The sequence below is a fragment of the Passer domesticus genome, chromosome 2 (genome assembly GCF_036417665.1).
Source record: "Passer domesticus isolate bPasDom1 chromosome 2, bPasDom1.hap1, whole genome shotgun sequence".
Taxonomy (NCBI): Eukaryota; Metazoa; Chordata; class Aves; order Passeriformes; family Passeridae; genus Passer; species Passer domesticus.
In genome coordinates, this window is record NC_087475.1 from 122,251,753 (window position 1) to 122,271,599 (window position 19,847).

General features: G+C 42.4%; 1 protein-coding gene across 3 annotated transcripts in view; it reads left to right on the top strand.

The window, feature by feature from the left end:
* Positions 1 to 5,601, top strand: part of HTR1F (5-hydroxytryptamine receptor 1F) — a 102,516-nt gene extending 96,915 nt beyond the window's left edge. For all 3 annotated transcript variants that reach the window (XM_064410958.1, XM_064410959.1, XM_064410957.1), the window contains one exon: positions 3,952 to 5,601. In XM_064410958.1, coding sequence (XP_064267028.1) covers positions 3,990 to 5,093 — 1,104 coding nt within the window. In that variant the 5' untranslated portion in view covers positions 3,952 to 3,989 and the 3' untranslated portion in view covers positions 5,094 to 5,601. The remainder of the gene's footprint in view (positions 1 to 3,951) is intronic.
* Positions 5,602 to 19,847: the final 14,246 nt, after the last annotated feature.

Genomic DNA, 19,847 nt, shown 5'->3' on the forward strand with positions numbered 1-19,847 from the left:
TGGGCAGGAAAGAATTTAAGTACACCAAGAATCAGGTGAAAGTGTCCCTCTACCCTTCCTCCTATGTTGGGACATGGGAGTTCAAGATCAAAGTACACATCGCCTATCAGATCCAAGTACAAGCTCCTCTTTCTTAAAATGGGACACCTGCTGGCAAGTGAAGTGTTTCATTTCAAAGCCAGCTGAAGCCTGGTGGAAGGTGAAAAACTAGGAGCTTTCTCTGCCCCAGCACAATTTTGTCTTGTGTTTACTTAAAGAACAAAAACTGCTATTGCTGCCTGTAGTAGTTTAAATGCCCTAAATTCAATCCCTGGCTTGTTTTGCTGTCTAATTCCTGTTACTGTTATTTAATTAAGACACATTTTGCTAATGAACCCACACAGAAAATAAGCAAACACCTTCTTCCACCCCTTCCAGTACTCTCAGAAAACCTGTATTCAAAAGCACTACTTAAACCCTAATCAGCAAGTTTTCTCCCCACCAATGCTTAAAGCAATATTAAATAAAAAGACAAAAACAGGACCAAAAATCAAGAGCTGTAAAATTCTAGCAGTTCAATCTACATTCAGAACCCCAAACAGCAGACTGATGATGCCTTTCTCAAAGGTATTCCCAGCCACGTTTCTCCAGCATTAGGGATTTTTAATTATTTTTCATGTTTTCAAGGGCAGAGTAGTACTGTTTTCCAAACCTGGAAAGGCAGACTCAGGCTGCTGAACAAGAGTAATTACATTGTTATTTGGTAAATCTTAGTCACAAATGGTGGGTTATGGGCTTAATAACACACACACGTGCTCAGAAAAAGCTGAAACACCAGCAGCATCAATTTTTCTTGAGTGACCTCTAGACAAATTCAATGTTTCCTTTTGTGATAAGGCTGCACAGACATTTTCACCCATGCCTTCTCACCTGATCAGTGAGATGATATATGTGTGTGTTTACAGACAAGGAAGTATTTACATTCAGGTCACCTTAATATGCCAGATCTGGAAGGAAAGGAAAAAAGATATGTAGAAGTGGCTAATTCCTCCAAAATAATAATATTCCTATGTCCAAGATAAGAGGCATGCTATCTTAGGTGAACAGCAGCTTCCTTTGTTTGCAGAGCTCTTGTTCAACAATCATAAATAATAATAAATAAATAATTAATAAAGTACAAGACATCATTTTCACCAGTCTTAAATTCAGGACAATGTAATTCAATCAAAATTTCAGGGCTTTCCAGAGTTTTGGAACAACAGCTGAGTATTGAAAAGGTAATAATAAAAAACAACACTTCCATCTGCAGCAAGAACAGGTGCCATGGAAATTGAGTTATCAGTGATAAGCTGATAGATTCTACAAGAGGGGCATCGAGCTGCCAATTCCACAAAAGTAGCCTTACAAACATCTGGACTGTAGTAATTCTTCTGAAAATAGCTGCATGCTTGAAGTAGTCACTGCTAAACCCATTCCACAAGAGATAAATCATGCTAGTAAGAGAAAGCAATAAAAATAAACAAACTAATGTTCCAGGGAATTCCTCTTGTTTTACAAGTGAATTAGCAGAAGCACTGTAATGAATTTGCTCAAAAATTGACAGGGAAAGGCTAAAGCAGAGGGGCAGAGGTCAGCTCTCCTGCATTCTAACCCAGTGCACTGTCTACAGGATCATCCTTCATACTCCTAAAAGTGGGTTGGTTGCTTGCTGTGGACAGAAGCCAGCCATAGCAACTGACTGAACTGAGTTCCACTTAAAAAAAAATTCTAGAATTAGGTCACTCTGGCCATTAGCAAAAGAGAAAGAATCAGCAGTCATTAAATACTGCCAATGTTTCAACCCCACATATTTATAAAACAATCTTTTTAGTTAATGATCACCCAGTAAAGCTGCACCAGTTAGAAAAGAATCCCCACCTCACTTGACCAGGAAAGCCACCAAATTCTGTGATGGGCAGTGCTGAACATTCCAGACCTCTGCATGGCTCTGCCTCCACACAGAGAGGCAGAATCACTGCACAGAAATGTGCACTTTTCTGCCACTGTGCTTCTCATAAAGAGCCTCCAAATCACAGCAGCACTAAGGAAACTTATTCCTACACACCACCTTTACAAATCCACCCATAGTGTCCTCCTTACTCCATAGTCTCAAACTGAAGAATCTTTCAAAAACGATTAATCAGCTTTCATTACCTCTAAATTGCTTTTTCCTTGCTTGCAATTAAGGACTAATATCCAAAGAGTTAGAAATTTATAAGGTGATTAAACATAACGAGTGATTAGCCATAGAATGATCAACTGCTGAATATCAACAGATATCTTAGTTTTTCCCCAATAAACTTTTTTTCCCTATGTATTTGCACAAGCTTGAAAAGGAAGATTTATTTAGCAGAGGTTGAGCATTCACCAGATAATAGCATATGTGTCTGTTCTTTCCCTGAAGGCAGCTAGATATAGACAAAAGTATCTGTAAAACAGAAATTAGTGTGGATTCAGAAGATTTTAAGGTGACACTGACACAGTGAAAGATCTATTTCTACATGTGTAAAGTATATTTCAAGTTTAGAGAAAGGAACACAGAAAGCACACACATGTTGTGATCAGCTCATGTACAGGACAAGTATCTGCTCAGCATGTGCAAATATCATCACATAAAATATATTTCCTTTTCTTGTGCTTCCATTCAATTAGATGTTGGTCAATCAGTGCTAAAAACACTCTTGAGCAGTCAGTAGCATATTAAGCACTGCCTGGGTTAAAATATCAAACCAAGTGACTGAGCTGGGTGCAAGGTTATAAACAGTAAACAAGATTCTTTTTCAGCCACTCCAGCATAATATCAAAAAGCTTTATTTATGTTAATGAAACCAAATTTCTGAAAGAAAAAAATATTAATTTCATATATTTCCCTACACTTGATATCCAATGTAACACAAGTGCAACTCACTCACCACACTCAAAAATCTGTGAGAAATAACCCCACTGAGGTGTTCATCAAGTAGATCTTACACAAGAAATTGCAGGTCAACACTCACTAGAGGATGAAACCTGATCCTCTTTAGAGCAGAGCTTGTCACTCACAGTAAAAGCTGGAAACACCAATTCAGCTGCATTCTGCAAGGTACTCAGAAACTCTTCTTGACAAGAACACATCCCCAGAACACAACCAAGAACTTATTTCATCAGTGTTTCTCTGTATTTTCCTCCCTGCTGAGCCACAGGAGTGTTTAGGCTATTTCCATAGAAACGTCATTAACAGAACAAGTAGCGCCCAGGTTTCCTTCCGTTTTCTTTAGCAGAAACCACAGAACAGCAAAACTTGTGGAAAAGTAAAGATGTTCTTAGGACTCTAACGTACATCTCATATTTCACTTAGGCAATAAGTGAACCATTTGAAGCTTTAAAACATATTAAGCTCTTTCATTTTAGAGATGTGCAAGAGGAAGACGTAAAATGACACTTTCACAAATTTTTTTTTCTTCTCCTGTTTGTATGGTGTCACCCCAGGGCATATGGCAATGTTCCACATTTCTATTTTCTCTTCAAAACTATGTCCCAGTTAAGAAATCCCATGTTTAGCTAATACACGAGGAATGAGTCACTTATTGATGGGGAAAATGAGTTTATATGGGGAAAATAAGCATTATGCCTGCTGGATTAATGTTTTCAACAGTCATTACATTGCTTAGTGGAGCAGTCAGCACAAGCCTAGAAGTAGTATTAGTGCTTACTTTAGGATGAGGTTGTTCACATTTAACTAGTTTCAGGACTCCTCTACAAAGCATTCAGAATAAGTGCCTCTAGCTGGAAGGGAAGTAACTATTTTTAGCCACTCGAGGAACCAGGCTGGAGTTTGGAGCCAAAATAATTTCTAATGTTAAGTCTGAACATTTTGTAAGCTTAGGGCCCACAGTCTTTTAAGATGACAAAAATCAAGGGTGCATCATCTGAATCTTTTTACTTTTCCAACAGGTAACTGCCACGGGTAAAGATCGTCTTTAAAAGGGAACATGGATTTAATAAACTCAACTGAACAAAACAGTACATCAGAAGAACCTTTCAAATGGGCAACATCCAAGATTCTCATTTCCATTACCCTGTCTGTGCTTGCTCTAATGACAACGGCCATCAATTCTCTCGTGATGACTGCAATAATTGTGACAAGAAAGCTCCACCACCCCGCCAACTATCTAATCTGCTCTCTTGCAGTGACTGACTTCCTTGTGGCAGTCCTGGTGATGCCCTTCAGCATTGTCTACATCGTAAAGGAGACCTGGATCATGGGGCAGGTGGTGTGTGACATTTGGCTGAGCGTGGACATCACGTGCTGCACTTGTTCCATCCTGCACCTCTCTGCCATTGCTCTGGACCGGTACAGAGCGATCACGGATGCCGTGGAATATGCCCGGAAAAGGACACCTAAGCACGCTGGCATCATGATAGCAGTTGTATGGATCATATCCATTTTTATCTCCATGCCACCTTTGTTTTGGAGGCACCAAACAACCAGCAGGGAGGACGAATGCATCATCAAACACGACCACATTGTTTCCACCATTTACTCCACGTTTGGCGCCTTCTACATCCCGCTGGCTTTGATCCTGATCCTTTACTACAAGATCTACAAAGCAGCAAAGACATTTCACAGGAGAAGTGTCAGCCGCATCGTGAGGGAGGAGGGGGTGAATGGACAAGTCCTTTTGGATGCAGGTGAAAGAAGCACCAAATCAGCTTCAATGCCCAGCACAACAGAGAAGACCTCAGATCCCCTGGTGAGCTCTGATAAAATCAACATCACCCTACGAAGTCCCAGGTCTGAATCCAAGCACGAGAAGTCCTGGAAAAAACAGAGAATCTCCAGCACGAGAGAGCGAAAGGCAGCAACGACGCTGGGTTTGATCTTGGGGGCATTTGTGATCTGCTGGCTCCCGTTTTTTGTAAAAGAAGTAGTTGTTAACACCTGTGAAACATGTCATATCTCAGAGGACATGTCTAATTTCCTAGCATGGCTGGGATATATAAACTCTCTTATTAACCCTTTAATCTACACAATCTTTAATGAAGATTTCAAGAAAGCCTTCCAGAAGCTTGTACGATGCGGGCAATACCTTTAAGAGCTTTTGTTCACATAAGGAGAACACAGTCATTGTTTTTTAACCTGTATAAATTTATATAACTGAGATGGCATTTGTTGTATTTAAGGCGAAGCACCAGGACTCTGCATTTACATTATAACGACTTTTTTTGTATAGGTAATATTGGGAGCACTAATTGCCCAAGTTTTAAAGAGATGGATCATCTGGGACTGGTTTTGCTCTAGAAAAAGAGGTAGCTCTAATCCAGTTGGGATTTGCACAGCTGCCTAGCTTGAAGCATAAGGTATTACCTTAAATATGAAGGAAATATGCACTTGAAATAGACAAAGAAACAAAACTTTTTTAAAAGCAACCCTCAGTCATCAATGAAATGTTAAGTAAAATGACACACATTTTAAATCGTACTGATATAAGATATAAAACACGCCATAGAATGATTTTAACAGTCTGGCACAGGCCTGCAGCATAGAGCCAAGCCATTCACAGCCAAGGGTAGTAGCTTTAATATATCTACCATCATCCCAAGTCAGTGCTTCGTCCCACACGTGGACTTCCCTGTGTTACACAGCACCCCAGCAGCAGGCACGGGGCTCTCATGGGTTACCAGTTTCATAACTATCGAGTGTTGGGAGCCCTCTGCCATTGCACACCTACAGATGTGAGCAGAACCCCAAGGGAAACAACCAAACATCTGGGGCACCTCCAGTGAGCTGGGTACATGGAGTGCCTGGTGCTCTGAGACACCATTTCCAAGGGAAAGGGAAGACTCAAAGAGCAGCTAGTTCTCCTGGTGGAGAGGCTGTGCAGCACTTTCTGCAGCAGGGAAAGAGGGAGTGACCTCAGTATGCACTGCACACCCAGGCAGGGGGTCCTGTGGGATGCTCACTGAGAAGCTCGCCTCTAAATCCCTCCTTCCCCGTGAGCACCCATCCATATCCCCATTCCCAGCAGAATTAAAAATGTATTACAGGAACTCCAGCCCACCCTAAATTACTTAGTCAAAGATGACCTCTATGAACAAATCCCTTCCAGGGCTCGAAAGATTGGCAGCTTGGCCAATCCTGACTTACATGTTCTAGATGCCAAGCCATGAAGTTGTTAAGAGCCACACCAAAACCCAGGTTTTGCACTTTTCAGGACTAATAGATTCAGTCTGTGTCACTAAGAGCTCAGATTCAAATTCTTGGTCAGACATTCAGTGCTGCCTCACAGGAACAGGTACTTGAGGCTCCTTACAGGGATTACAAACCCCACAGTCAGCAGCAGCAATCTCCTGGAGAGGTTCTCCAGTTTGGCACCTGGGCCACCAGCCAAAGGAACTGAGAAATGACAGCACTATTGTCACCTTTAGTTGGGGAAAGGTGTCACTGGCCCTTGCAATTGTTCTTCCAAGAGACTTTCAGTGGTTTGTATTCGACAAAAAGTCAACACTGTCATTTGTCTCTCTCCCTCTCCCTCCTCTGTATTTTTAACTGGAGTTAAAACTCTGGAGTTTGTAATAATTTTTGTATTTTCCCCACTGGCTACTAGCTGACACAACAGCTGTCAAAAGGGCTTCCTGCAAGATGACAAGGTTTGAAACTTGAGATACTGAACTAATTTGTTTCTGTTATTGCAACTTACTGTATTCTGCTTTCACATCAAAGTCCAAATCAAATGCTATTCAGAATTAGCAGAAACAGTGCATTTGCTTTGCTGTTGATTTTAACACAGCCAGGAATCTAATGGAAAGCTCACTTGTCATGCCATGGAGCTCTAGCACAGCAGTGGCACAGCTAAATTTTGAAGATACTGGGATGTGACAGAGTGGAATTGGCTCATGCTCAGTGCAAGCCAGCACGCTTTATTACCATTGCAGTCAGAGCACAGCCTCTGCAGCCCCCATGACCTCAGCACTGGCTGCATTATGCTGAGAGAAAAAATTGCTCTCAGCATCAGCTGTGCTCTGCTGTCTCCAGAAAGAGCCATGAATTTTAGCTTTCCAAAAGGATTAGCAGATTAGCAGGAGGCAGCACAGAAAACCCCACAAAATCATTCACTATTGAAGACCTCTCTTTCCCACATTTCCCGAGTCATAAACCTGGGTATCTTGGGGGAATCCATTCCTCTCCCCTTTCCTCTCCCTTTATGGCTGCTGGAGCACAGACTATATTGTGTATCCTCTTACTAGTAAGATGTTTGACAATATCTTGTGAAGTCAAATTGGAAGGAAAAATAGGGGCTGCTTTTCAGGAGAAAAGATACTTAAAATACTAATTTAAATAATAATGGGTGAAGCTCAAAGAAGGAACCATATGTAGATAAACAGAAAATATCTGTCATTTATGCACTGTTAACAGTATTATACTCTGAAACTAATTAAGCTGCTAAACATTTCTCAAGATGCAGGGTGGTTTCTTTTGTATCGTTTTCACTGAGCTGTATCTGCTCACCCTTCAAAACAGCGGTGGGAGAGGCAACTACAAGAAATCTGATCAAACAAGTGGGAAGTTATTCCATTAAAAGCACTTGCGGCTTGTGGACCATCATTTCTTCGTGTCTGACTGCGACTCATCACTCGTTCCCTTACAGAACCCACTGTGCCAAACACTTCCCCACACAGCACCACACAGTATCATTTCATCTCTAGCATTTACCCATGCATGTGATGCATCCAGAAAAAATAAAAAAATTGCCCTTTCAAAATGGATAGACATTAAGATGTCTGCAGGATGCTGCTTTCCCTCTCCATGAGGCACACAGGCTTGCACTGGACCTTAGCACCAGGTTCAAGGAGCACAATTTCAGGCACTGGAGCAAAGATTTTTTGCAAGTAGCTCTGTGCCCTGTGAGAGTTCAGTCTCAGCAAAGAGGGAAAAAAAAGTGTCTCGTTTCCCACCTCCATCAAAAGACTCTGTGTGTGTATTTCAGGGAAAGGGTTTACATGTCCTCCAGAGTTTGCACAAAGCTTCCTGGGTCCCCATCACTGCTGCAGCTGCTCTCCCCATTGCTTTCTCCTACCCACCCATCAGTTTAGATTTCTTCCAACACCCAGAGAACTGGATTTGGAGCAGCTGACCCACTCCCACTTCAGTTTTCACAGAGAATGATTCCTGAAGCAGCTGTGAACACGACATCCAGCTCAGGTGGATGGTTTTTACAAACAGCAAGCAGTTAGATACACCTCGCTGTGCTGTACTCATTTATTTGCCTTTCCTCCCTGCCAGATGCTTTATCGGTGTCCTTTCCTCCTGGGGATGGCATACCCCTACAAAGAGCTTGGGGACTCAGAAATACATTTGTTTTAGTGATGCAGTCACACTTGTTAACACATGACTGTACCACCCAGAAACACCCACCTCATCCAAATGCGCTTTTGGCAGTCGCTGTCTTCAGCTGGCGCCTGATTGTTCTCGGTGCTGGGGAGGTGCACGGAAATAGCTCCATGCCAAATTATCTTCTCCAGTAGTTACAAACTCAGCACATTATTTCTAGGCAAGTACACATTACTACTTGGCCTCTGCAAGAAAGTGAGAGGAAACCCTTGTAAAAGCCCGGTAGAGATTAAGAAGAATCCTAACATGCATCAGTCCTACTACAGGGACAGTACTACCAATAGCAGAACTGCTAAAAATTACCAGCAAGATTCCCCTGTGAAATCCTGAAATTAATTAAACCAATTATATTTTTTTTTTCGGATCTTTCATTGTCTTCTGGAGAACCAGAATCAAATTGCTTACTTCACTTCTCAACCAGGAAAGCTAAACCTCTAAAAGAAACATAAATGGTTTTGTGATTCAGTGTTTCTAGCCATCATAAAGTAACTCGGAAAAATTAAATCTTTGATGATACTGATCTTGGCTAAGAGGAAAGATTACAGAGAACAGAACAAACAAAAGTCAGCAGCAAGGGCTGTGAATAGCCAAGGTTACTGGCCAACTTCAAAACAGGATTTCTGGTGTCAAATCCCCCACAGATAATGAACACCAGCAACTGAAAGCAACTTTATACCCTCACTTTCTATCCTAATTTACCAAAGCATGAGTTTCATAAATTTCATTTGTTTACTTCACATTCAAATTACTTACTTCTTAACTCAGGAAAATTTCAGAAGGGAATATTTTCAGGCAAGGAAAAAATACTGTGTTTCATTAGTCAGAGTACATTAGTACAATTATGAATTTCAGATCCTGGTTGGGCTGTGTAAAATCAAAGATGCTGCTTATCCAATGCTATTGCTTTTAATCCACTAATAGCTCAAACCAATTGTATCTACTCTTGTTTATAATACACTAGTATTATATATATTATATACATAACACTGGCCTAAAATTGTTTAAAATATCATTCTGAAGGCATTCATTGCTATGCACCAGATAGGCAGCACTAATAAAAATTAGCCTCTCTTTCCACTCTAAAGCAAGATACCTCCTGTATATGGATGATATTTTTCCCTCACTAAATTAAGACTTTTCCTTTCTTCCCGTACACCCATTTATCCGAAACTCAGAGCTGTATTTCATGGTTTGGGTTTAAAAACAAAAAACATGTTTAACACCACAAAAAGCGCTAACTGCTAAGGTAATGCTAGAAGAGGGATTAATCTTCTCACTTTTGGTTTAGATCATGACTGGTGGTAGACATTTAATGCAATAGCTGGTTCTGTGCTCTGGCAGCACTCCAAGATGCAAAAGCTGTGGTTAATTTGTATGACAGCAAGCGTCTGCTAGGCAACTTGCTCTTGGCTAAGCCTGGTTTCCTATGTTTCACAGCACAAAGCTGCATGAAACAGTCCACAGCCACAAAATAAGGAACCAGCCAGTTTACACTCCAGATGTTTCTAGTCTGGCAGTCACTGGAAGATAGTTGCCCCACAAACACACACCACTAACCAAGAGCAGCAAAGCTGTGCCTGCATCCAGAGGAAAAAAAAAAAAGAAAAAAAAAAAAAAACCCAAACTTTCACATTCATCTACTACTTTGGAGGCAGGCTCAACTGACTCATGGCCAGCAACACAGAGCAGCACTGCTCCCCAGCCAGACACAAAAAGAGATCCCTTCAAGGAGAATGCCAGTGATCAGCAAAACAGTGTTGAAATACCTCAACAGCTCTGGTCAATACAGGGCTTGCATTCTTTGTCATCAAAAAGTTCACCTCTGAAGTCTGAGGTGAACCATCAGCCAAAATACTGGAATTTAAGATAAGAAAAATTCAAGCTACATTTTCAGGCTGGGGATTTGTCTTCCAAATCTACTTTAACAGCCAGTAAACTGCAGTCATTTTGAACCCAAGACAGTTTTCCAAGCAAGATATATCCATAACAGCTAAGCAGGACTTCAGTTTTCACACACATAAATATAAGATATGTTACTATTGGACTGTTTCAAACCTCATTCATTGATGGTCTCTTCCATTTTGACAAGTATTTCTTTCACTTTGTTTTCAAAGTGTGGAAGGAATACTAATTAATTAATTATCTCAGGTAGGTCTTGTATCATTTTTATAGTTAGAAAATCAAAAGGTAAGGGAAGAAAGGAGCCAGCACCTCATCCTGAGGTCCTGGGGTGGAGGGGAGGTGAAAGGAGGGGGAGAACAGGAACCACTTTCTTAACTGTACAAGGAATCACATGTTACTGTCTGAGGGATGAAAATGAGAGCTGTGAAGCAAAGCAAATCATGGAAGGGGAAGGAGGAAGAGAACAGTGAGAGAGAAAGACTGAGCAGATTTCTCCTTATAGGGCCTGGCAGCCTTGAAATAAACTCGTTTGAACTCATCACAGCTCAGATCCAGCTAACAGAAGTGCCAGTTCACTTCGGAGCTGCCTGGCACCTCCCGAAGCTGAGAGAGGGAGAGGAGGTGGTTTTGCCACCTCCATCCTACACAGGGTCAGTGCAGCACTGCACAGCCCAGCACACGTGGTCCTTCTCCAAAACTGCTGTGAAAACTCTGGTCAGCACCAGCCGTGCTCAGCCAGTGAGGCTGGGGAACTGCGAGTACTGAGATCTTGAGAGGTACAAACAGCAGAGGAAAAGAAATGAGATCTTAAAATCTTATCTACATTCCAATGCCCTCCCTCCTTCTCAAAAGCCACCTCAAATACCTGGAGAGCTGGAGACTTTGTCCCTTGCTTTAGACATGGCAGGGATAGATGCTCAGCTTGCTTTATATTTCAGAAGTACAACTTATACAGTCAAACCGCTACCACATTTCCTGCTCTTCTCAGTCAAATACCCCAGTGTATGCCAATCCTCCCCAGCCCTGCCAGCCTGGCCCTCGCCTGTGTCTCCAGCTCACTGAACACGGTGTTAAAGCACTCCATAACAATTTACTCCAGCACTCCTCTCTTTCGCTTGACTGGAGAAGAATAACAAAAAGCAACTGAAACACCCTCCAAGCTCTAAACCTGCAAATAGGGCATAAAATAGAAATAGAAGGAAGCAGCCCAGATTTAAGAGAAAATAAATCAAGTGACACTCCTCTGAACCACCTTTGCTATTCACCCCACTTCACACTCTCTTCTCACCCACAACACACTGCACACTGGGAGGGAAGGGAAAAAGTTATTTCAATATCAGGTTTGACTTATTTTGTATGGTTGGGCTAAAGAGCTCTTGTTTAAAGATCCTTCAGGGGAACGAGGAAGGCTGTGAAATGATAACCTGCTTTGCCTTCCCTCAACCTCAAGTGTACAAAGAAAACCAGATTGCAGCGAGGGATTATTGACTCAGGTGCAGGCAGGGAAACAGCAGAGAGAAAAAGAAGGAGGAAGGAGAGGCTCTCACTGAGAGCTTCTCACGGGACAGAGCAGTTTTGCCGCAGCCCCTGAACACTTCGGGGCAACCCCAGCCCTCCTCAGCGGGCAAGAAACACAGCCAGGGGTGAAGAGGAGGGACGGGAGGCGATCCGGGGCTGTTCTCGCCGTGCCAGGCCGCGGAGCCGCTGCAGGGCCGGCGCTGTGCCGGGCCGCGGAGCCTTTTCCCGGGCGGGCGGGTCCCTCTAGCGGCACCTGAGCCGGCAGCGGCCCCGGCCGAGCTCCCGCTGCCTGCCCGCGGGTCACAGCCCCGGCTGCCGGCCCCACACACCTTCCCGGCCGGGCTGGCAGCCCAGCCCCGCTCCCCGAGTGCCCAGCATGGCACCCCGGGCCGCCCGCTGGCGGGGGAACAAACGTGCCGACAAGTGGGGAAACCATCAGCATGGGATCTCCCCCTTTGCCAGCAGGATTCTCAGAACCCCCATGTCTGCCTGCACCCCCGTTCAGTAGTGGGGTTTATCAGAGAATAAATATCCCGAGCTGTAAAGGAACCAGGAGGATCATCGAGTCCAACCCCTGGCCCCGCACACCCCAAAATCTGATCATGTGCCCAAGAACTTATTGAACTCTGGCAGGCTTGGATCTGAGACCAGTTCCCTGTGGAACCTGTTCCAGTGCACAGCTGGGTTAAGAGCCTTTTCTGATATCCAGGCCATTTTCTCCTCCTTGGCACAGCTCCATGCCATTTCCTCCGCGCTGGGAGGCAGAGAGAGGAGAGCTGTGTCGGCTGCTCTGCCTCCCCTCATGAGGGATGAGCCCTTCCCTCGGTCTCCTCTTCTCCAGGCTGAACAGACCAAGAGATCTCAGCCATTCCTCATATGGCTTCTCTTCCAGTCCCTTCACCATCCTCACGGCTCTCCCTTTGGACATTCTCAATGGCTCCATGTCTTTTTTATATCATGGCACACAAAAACGCCCTCAGGACCGAAGGTAAAGCCACACCAGTGCAGAACAGAAGGAACAATCATCTCCCTCAACCAGCTAATGCTGCTGTGCCTGATGCACCGCAGCATCTGCTCATTTAGAAACTTGGTGCACCACACACACAAAAGGAAGAAAAAATCCAGTGAATGGTTGATTCACATAAAGAATCATCACTAGGAAAATAACCAGGGAGGAGCCACTGAGCACAGAGCAGGTTGAAGGCTGGGTTGATGAACGAGGGAGCTGCAATATAGCTTTCCTCTGGGTTAAAACTCCCATAGCACGAGGCTCCTGGGACAACCAGGTGCCAGAGGCAATGGAAGTTTCCCAGAAAGAGAACATGACGTTTGCTCCCTCTCATGGTTGCTTCAAGACTGAGGTAGAAAGTAACATTTTGTGAGCTGAATGGGACTCCAGAGAATTCCAATTAAAGCTGGCAAGTCTGGGGAGTTCAGCAGTGCGTGTACAACCTCCCAAGCAAAGGTCAGAAAATACTGTCATTTGAAATGGTGTGCAGAAACACCTATGCAGTTGAAAAATGTACGTAGGGGAGAAAAATTACAAATCACCAGAGATAGGGGAGCTGATAAAACAATAATAAAGGCCTCGGTGACAGGTAGAAGCTTCTAAGGTGGTTTCTAGAGACGCCGTTTCTTTCTGATGTGTTTATTTCAGGATTTAATTCTAAGTACTAATCAACAATAGCAAGTACTACAGGAACAGCCACTTAGCACTCTATTTAAAGTAATGACATAATTTATAACTATTTTTGATTTGGACTTGTTTGTGGTTACTGGACTAGAGGTTTTGTTCACAGTTGCTGTTTACCACTTTTTGATATTGCACAGTAATGTGCGAAGTGGCCAAAACTTGCTCATTTCCAAAATCTGCGGCCCCTCTCATACTGCACAAGGACAAAGCAAAGCACAGGGCAGGGGAGAATTATGCTCTGGAATTATAAAGTGGTCAATGACTGGACTTTCATTCCAGGAAAGAGAAATCATACTGAAGTGTGAATAACTGAAGTCTTACAGTCTTCAAACACTTTCTGTGAAATTCTACCAACAGCATGTCTGAATTTGGTGGAGTACTGGGCAGCAGTACATCAATACATACTCTGGGTACTGAGGAGAGGAGCTTTAAAGTCTCAGCTGAGACCAGAACATGTACACAAAGAAACACATATAGGCCACAAATATTTGTACATGAACACAGAGCTAAAGTACCACAAACAATCCTTTTTCAGAGTTAGAAATTGCCAAACATAAAGGATTCATGATGGCAGATTTTTTCTGAGCAAGAGAAGACCTCAGGAACTATTCTAGAAAGGGCTCTTTCCAATTCCCCTGGCATTTTTCATGTTAAAAAATTCTCTCTCATGCATTGCCTAACCATTGATTTATACCCAAATGCTTCAGCTGGTTTCTGTCAGCCGTCCAAGTCTATTCCTGTTTCTGGAAAAGTAAATCCAGAATTGTTTATGCAACTCACTTGCAGTTTGAATTTGCTTTTTCTTCTTTTTTTAAATATAGGCAGCACAAAAGCCACAGAAATACATGAGCTGCTCTGCAAAGCTAAGCAAGAAAAATTACGACAGATTTTTTGACTCCTGTGCTTCTGTCAACATCTTTTTTTTCTGTCCTATATCCTTTCTTCACTGTCATACAGACACAAAACACATAAACAAATAAACAAAACCAAAAAAACCCTACACAAACAACTTCACCAGACCTGGATATTTCTTTCCAAGGTTTATTGCATCCTAAGGGGGAGGGGAAAATAAAATCAAACCAAGGATCAAATAAATCAATCCAAATCTTTCATCACAACTGTGAGGCCAGTTACAGTTATACACGCTGCATTTCCAGGGGAATACACAGTGGCAGTATGATCCCATCTCATTCCCTTCTGCTGTGGAATATATTGGTAATATTGGTGGTAATTACACATATTCAGACATCCTTAAGCCCAACTAGTTTTAAACAGTAGAGAATTTACATTTTCAGGTTGCTTGGAGAGATGTACGAACAGTAACCCATCATGATGTGGTGCAAACCACATCCTCCTATTCAATTGCCCAGAAACGTATGGGTAGGATCTCTTGCCAGATAGTGCTCTTTTAAAATTTTCAACATTTGTTTGGTGCAAAAATATCACAGGGACTCTTTCTACCTGCAGTAGTTCACCATACAATAAGCAAGTGTGGAGTAAACTCCTTCCCTTATTCCCCTGCCTCAATTTATTTCTTTCTGTCACTACAGAACATCCAGACAAATGTTCTGGAATGGGAGGTCTCCTTGCTCAAATGCATCTCCTGGAGTTTCATTACTGTAGCAGGGAAGTTCAAACATTGTCACCAACATCTCAGGAGATCACAGATGAGTGAGTGAGTGATCGTCTCTGCATCACACAAGGTACCTGTCAAAGGCCCCAAGGTAAAATGAAGCAAGTTGATCTCAAACAAAATAGGATAGAAGCTTCCCCAGGCCCTGGTAAGGAAAAGGAAGATTGATGGTAAGCCAGTCTGCTGAGCGTGGCGTGGAGCACAACCAGAATGAGTGAAATCCACAACCCAGCACCCAGGGAGAGCACCCTCCCTGGAGGTCTCTCAGTGTTCAGCTGAGCTGGTGTCCCAGCAGCAGCTGCAGAAGGACAGTGTGGGACATGCTGGCTCTCAGGTCCTCAGGGCTGGGTCACTGCAGTCAGGGAAAGGCCAGCCCAAACACACAGCCAAGGAAGATGACAGGCCTGTGTCCCTTTAGTCCTTCCACTGAAATACAAACACTGCTTGCTAGACAGCCTGCTGTCATTAAGGTATGGTCACTCCTGAGCCTTTTGAGGGCCTTTTTCATACAAGGAAGTCCCCTGCTGACCAATTAGTCCAGCTTGCCCTTTGCTTGGCATCAGCTGTGGAAACAATGCAGACCATGAATGTGCTCCAGATGACTCTGGCCTTTGTTGCCAGGAATGGAATGAGGGGTATCACTGCCCTCAGCAATGCATTTTCTGATCTGTCTATACATATAAAGTACGGCTTAGTAACCCAAAATATAAATACAAAATAATCCTTTATTAATGCAGCAAAAGACTGACACGTGCTACCATTTCCTCCCTGGCCTTTAGAGCTTTAGAGGTGTATTTCTATTTCCTTCTTTCACACATCCCCCACACTGTGGTCATTTCCTTGCTCTAACCCCATCACCATGATCTCCTCCTGCTTCAGTACAACCCACTTCTTCACAGGTAGCCCACTGCTCAGAGAAGCTTCACAGACCACAGGGCAGCCAGATTCTGATACGTAACCTCTACGTGCAGAATTGCTGCCCACAAATTCATGGGTTTTTCCATTTGCACATTTCCAAGTGTGTCAAAAGAGCAAAGTCAAGCACCTGAACTTTTTTTCAAGTACAGAAATACAGATATTACCTTGTCCCAAAAAGGCTAATGAGTACTCCCCAAGCAAATGGGGATTAAAAAAAGAAAAAGGCAATAAACCAGACATTCATATGAATGACAGCACTGTCAGCCAGGTGGCTGTTTTGTCTAGATGTTGTAGGGAAGCTCCTTCCTTCCAGGCTGCTTCTACCTGAAGTTCATCAAATCCAGATATATCAGCCAGCACCATTTGTGGACAATCTTGATACTTATGGGAGATGATTGTGATGTGCCATTTCCTTGCTGATCTACTAATTTTGTTTTCAAAGTTGTTAAAAAGCCCAAACTGTAGCCATCTAGGCACAAAACTCAATTAGGACAAGAGGAATTCTTTAAGTACCTTATTTTCTATTTTAATAACATCAAAAGAAAAAAAAATTACCAAAACCCAGAAAAATAAAAAACCATTCATTCTACACTTCCATTTCACAGGTGGGCATGCTTTCTTTTGGTGTGTCTTTTTCAACATCAGAGATTAACAGTTGCAAAGATGTTTGTAAAAGTGAGACCAAAGTTTGAGTTGGCAGCAGAGGCTGGATCTCTAACTCAGTAAGGTGCAGATGTTACTGGTGTCCTCGCTTCCCATGTTCACAACAAATTGATATTTAAACAATCCAGCCTCAAGTCAGGAGCCTCAGAGCGGCTTTGGGGTTTTTTTTTCCCCCTCTCTTGTATTTAACACAATCCCCTTGCTTTACTGTCTGAACTCTTCATTGTCTTTTATAGTAATTAAAAGAATGTATGTCCAGGATAAACAAGAAAGTTTCCTTTTTTGTGTGTCCTCAGTTAGAGATAAAAAAAATCATACCAGAGAGACAGAAGGAGAAACTATTGCCCAAGATCACAAAAGAAACAACTACAAAGAATTAAACTCAATTCTCCTCACCTACTATGATTTGATTCTCTCTTAGGCTTCATTATGTCATTTTCAAAAGTCTGTAAAATGTTAAAGTCAGGAAACAAGCAAGGGACTTCCTTTGGCGTAAAAGTGCAGGGTCTAGAGTAGAGATTTGATTAAAGAATATAGAAATTTATTATTTTTGGCTAATCTCTTTATTGTTAACCTTTACTGTTTGAATTCATAGCTGGGGCTTCAGAAAATAGTACAACTGCAATGTGCTTAATTTGCCATTAACAGCTGTGGTGTCAGATCCACTGGGTTTTCAATCCTTTTAAAATCCAGGAACACAGAGTAACCAAACACCAAAACTGGGACTCAAACAAGTGGGATTTTAAGGTAAATCAGATTTAAGGTATCAGAGGCTCTGTGAGTAATCAGTGAAAACAAGCAAGGCCATAGCTTGTGTTTTCAGAGATAATGGAAAATGCAAAATTATTTCACATGAGGAAATTTTGCATGAAGCCAGTAGGAAAAATGTTAAACAGGTTTCTGTGGAAGGCCACAATCAAATTTTCACTCTGTCCATTCAACATCACACTAAGATGGCTCCTCAGGCTGCCACATAGCACCCTGAGGAAGGGTGTGATCCTCCAAACATCAAGCAGATGTCAAGCTCTTAATGGATCCAGTTTTCTGATCCAGATACAACCACTAGGATTTGAGGAGGGACACATCCTCCTAAGGCAGGTGGTGACTTTTGGTGTGTCTCTTTATCCCCCTACACACCCAAAGAATGAACACAAAAAATGTATGGTAGTCATACTGAATGTGTACCTTGCATCAGCACAGATTCATTTCCATCTCTGCCCAAACAGCTGCTGAACCCTCTGATGTGAAGCCATCACACATCAAATTAGTGATAAGACTGATAATTAAAATTTCCTAGCACTTTGCAGTGAAAGACTTCATTTGTACCATTTCTCAAGGCTTTTCGCTGCTCAGACTGACCCTCTTCTGCCTCAAACAGGTGCCTCATATCACAGGAGTGTCTGGGCTAACACAAAACCCTGGCCCAACCCATCTTGCCAGGTACCAAAAGCAAACTTGGATCAAAATTCTCCTCTCATTACAGAAAAAACTCCAAATGTTTCTCTACAGCAGTCCTTACTCCCACACACCCTTTTCCTACTTACAGAGCACTGGTTGTCCATGACTCCAAACACCAATCTCCCAAAATACGGGGGTGCAATGAGAGCTTTAGGGCTCAGAGTTGCTCTCACCACAGCTTTTCTTGCCCAAAACCTAGCAAGCCCCCTGCTTAGCAATTAAAGGTATTTATTAAGACCAGCTGTGCAATTGCACAGGTATTAGCAATCCCCTGAGCTTCTTGATCTTTGGGACAGGCCTTTTTGCAGGGCAATCATCTTTCCCCATCCTTTCAGGGTTTCCCCATATTCTTAATGTCCATTTCAATTGAATTTTCTGTTATTTCCAGAGCTGGCTGTTCTGATGTTTCCTTTTGTTTAGAAGAGCAGTCCCCAACATCTCTACATCTTTAACATAAAGAAATTCCCAGCTTCATTTAAAATGAAATCTTGAACTTTTTTGATCTGTTCTTCACCATTTAGTTCCCTAGTTATGCATGATCTTCCCTTTTGAAACTAGGATCACATACCCATGTTCCAGATCACATCAATTAAATCAACCTCACTTGCTCACTCAAGGGTTTTCTACAACCATCTCCCCTAAGTTGTTAATGTTTAGTTTCAGAAACAAAATTTTAAGTCGTATCAGTCCCTGGTTCAATGACTGTGGAGTTAAATAGATCTTCTGTTGTCAGTCCCATGGCGTATGATTGCTAATGGTTTTCAGTCTGGATGACTAAGAAAATTTCCTGTGACACAAATCTCTGGAGTATCTTACTCTCTAAAAGCATTCAGTAATTCTTTATTTGCATCCAAATTCAACTCCCCCGTCTGTCCCAGGAGGGCTTCCTTTGACATCTTTTCCTGGAATAATTCTGATGGAAACTAATCTATGTTATCCACATTACCGCTTTTTTTCTTAACATCTTTAAAGTGTGTTTCTATTTCTCCAATACCTTTAAAATCATTATTCTGTCATTTCTATACAGCCCATTTCCAACATGATTGCTCCTGTCATGTAATACTCACTGATACTCTTCCACCTTAATGTAATTATGTAGTTGATGACGATATTCAGTTTCCTGCTCCAACAACACCTGCAATAAACACTTGCTTGGTGTGAACACCATATCTGTTATCTCCTGACCATACTTTCTAGGCATATAAAAATAAATACTTTGATATTGCCCACTTAACTACAGTTGGCAGCAGTTTTACTCCATTTTCCCCTTCTTGTATTATAAAAATAGCTGTAAGGACTGCACTACTTTTCCAAACAATTTTATTCATTTATTTATTTAGATTTCTTTTCGCAAGCATTGTTTAGTGTGATCCCAGGAAGCTGTGTCTTCAGCAATATCCACCCTCACATGGGGGATGCCTCTTTGGATGGCTTTTGCTTCTAACCATACTCCTTGCACTGACTGCAGTGGTCTGGAGGAACTTTTCTGTCCTTCCTTTCAAAGTATTTTACCCAATTTCACCTAAACATAGTCCTTGTTGAATATCACTTTCACACAATTTTATTTTAATTCTCTTTGGGCATTGATGGTTCTTTTTAACAGGGAAAAATCCACTGTTGATCCTTCCTATGACCTTCAGAATCTTTTTCAGCCTCAACACCCTGTCCTAGTC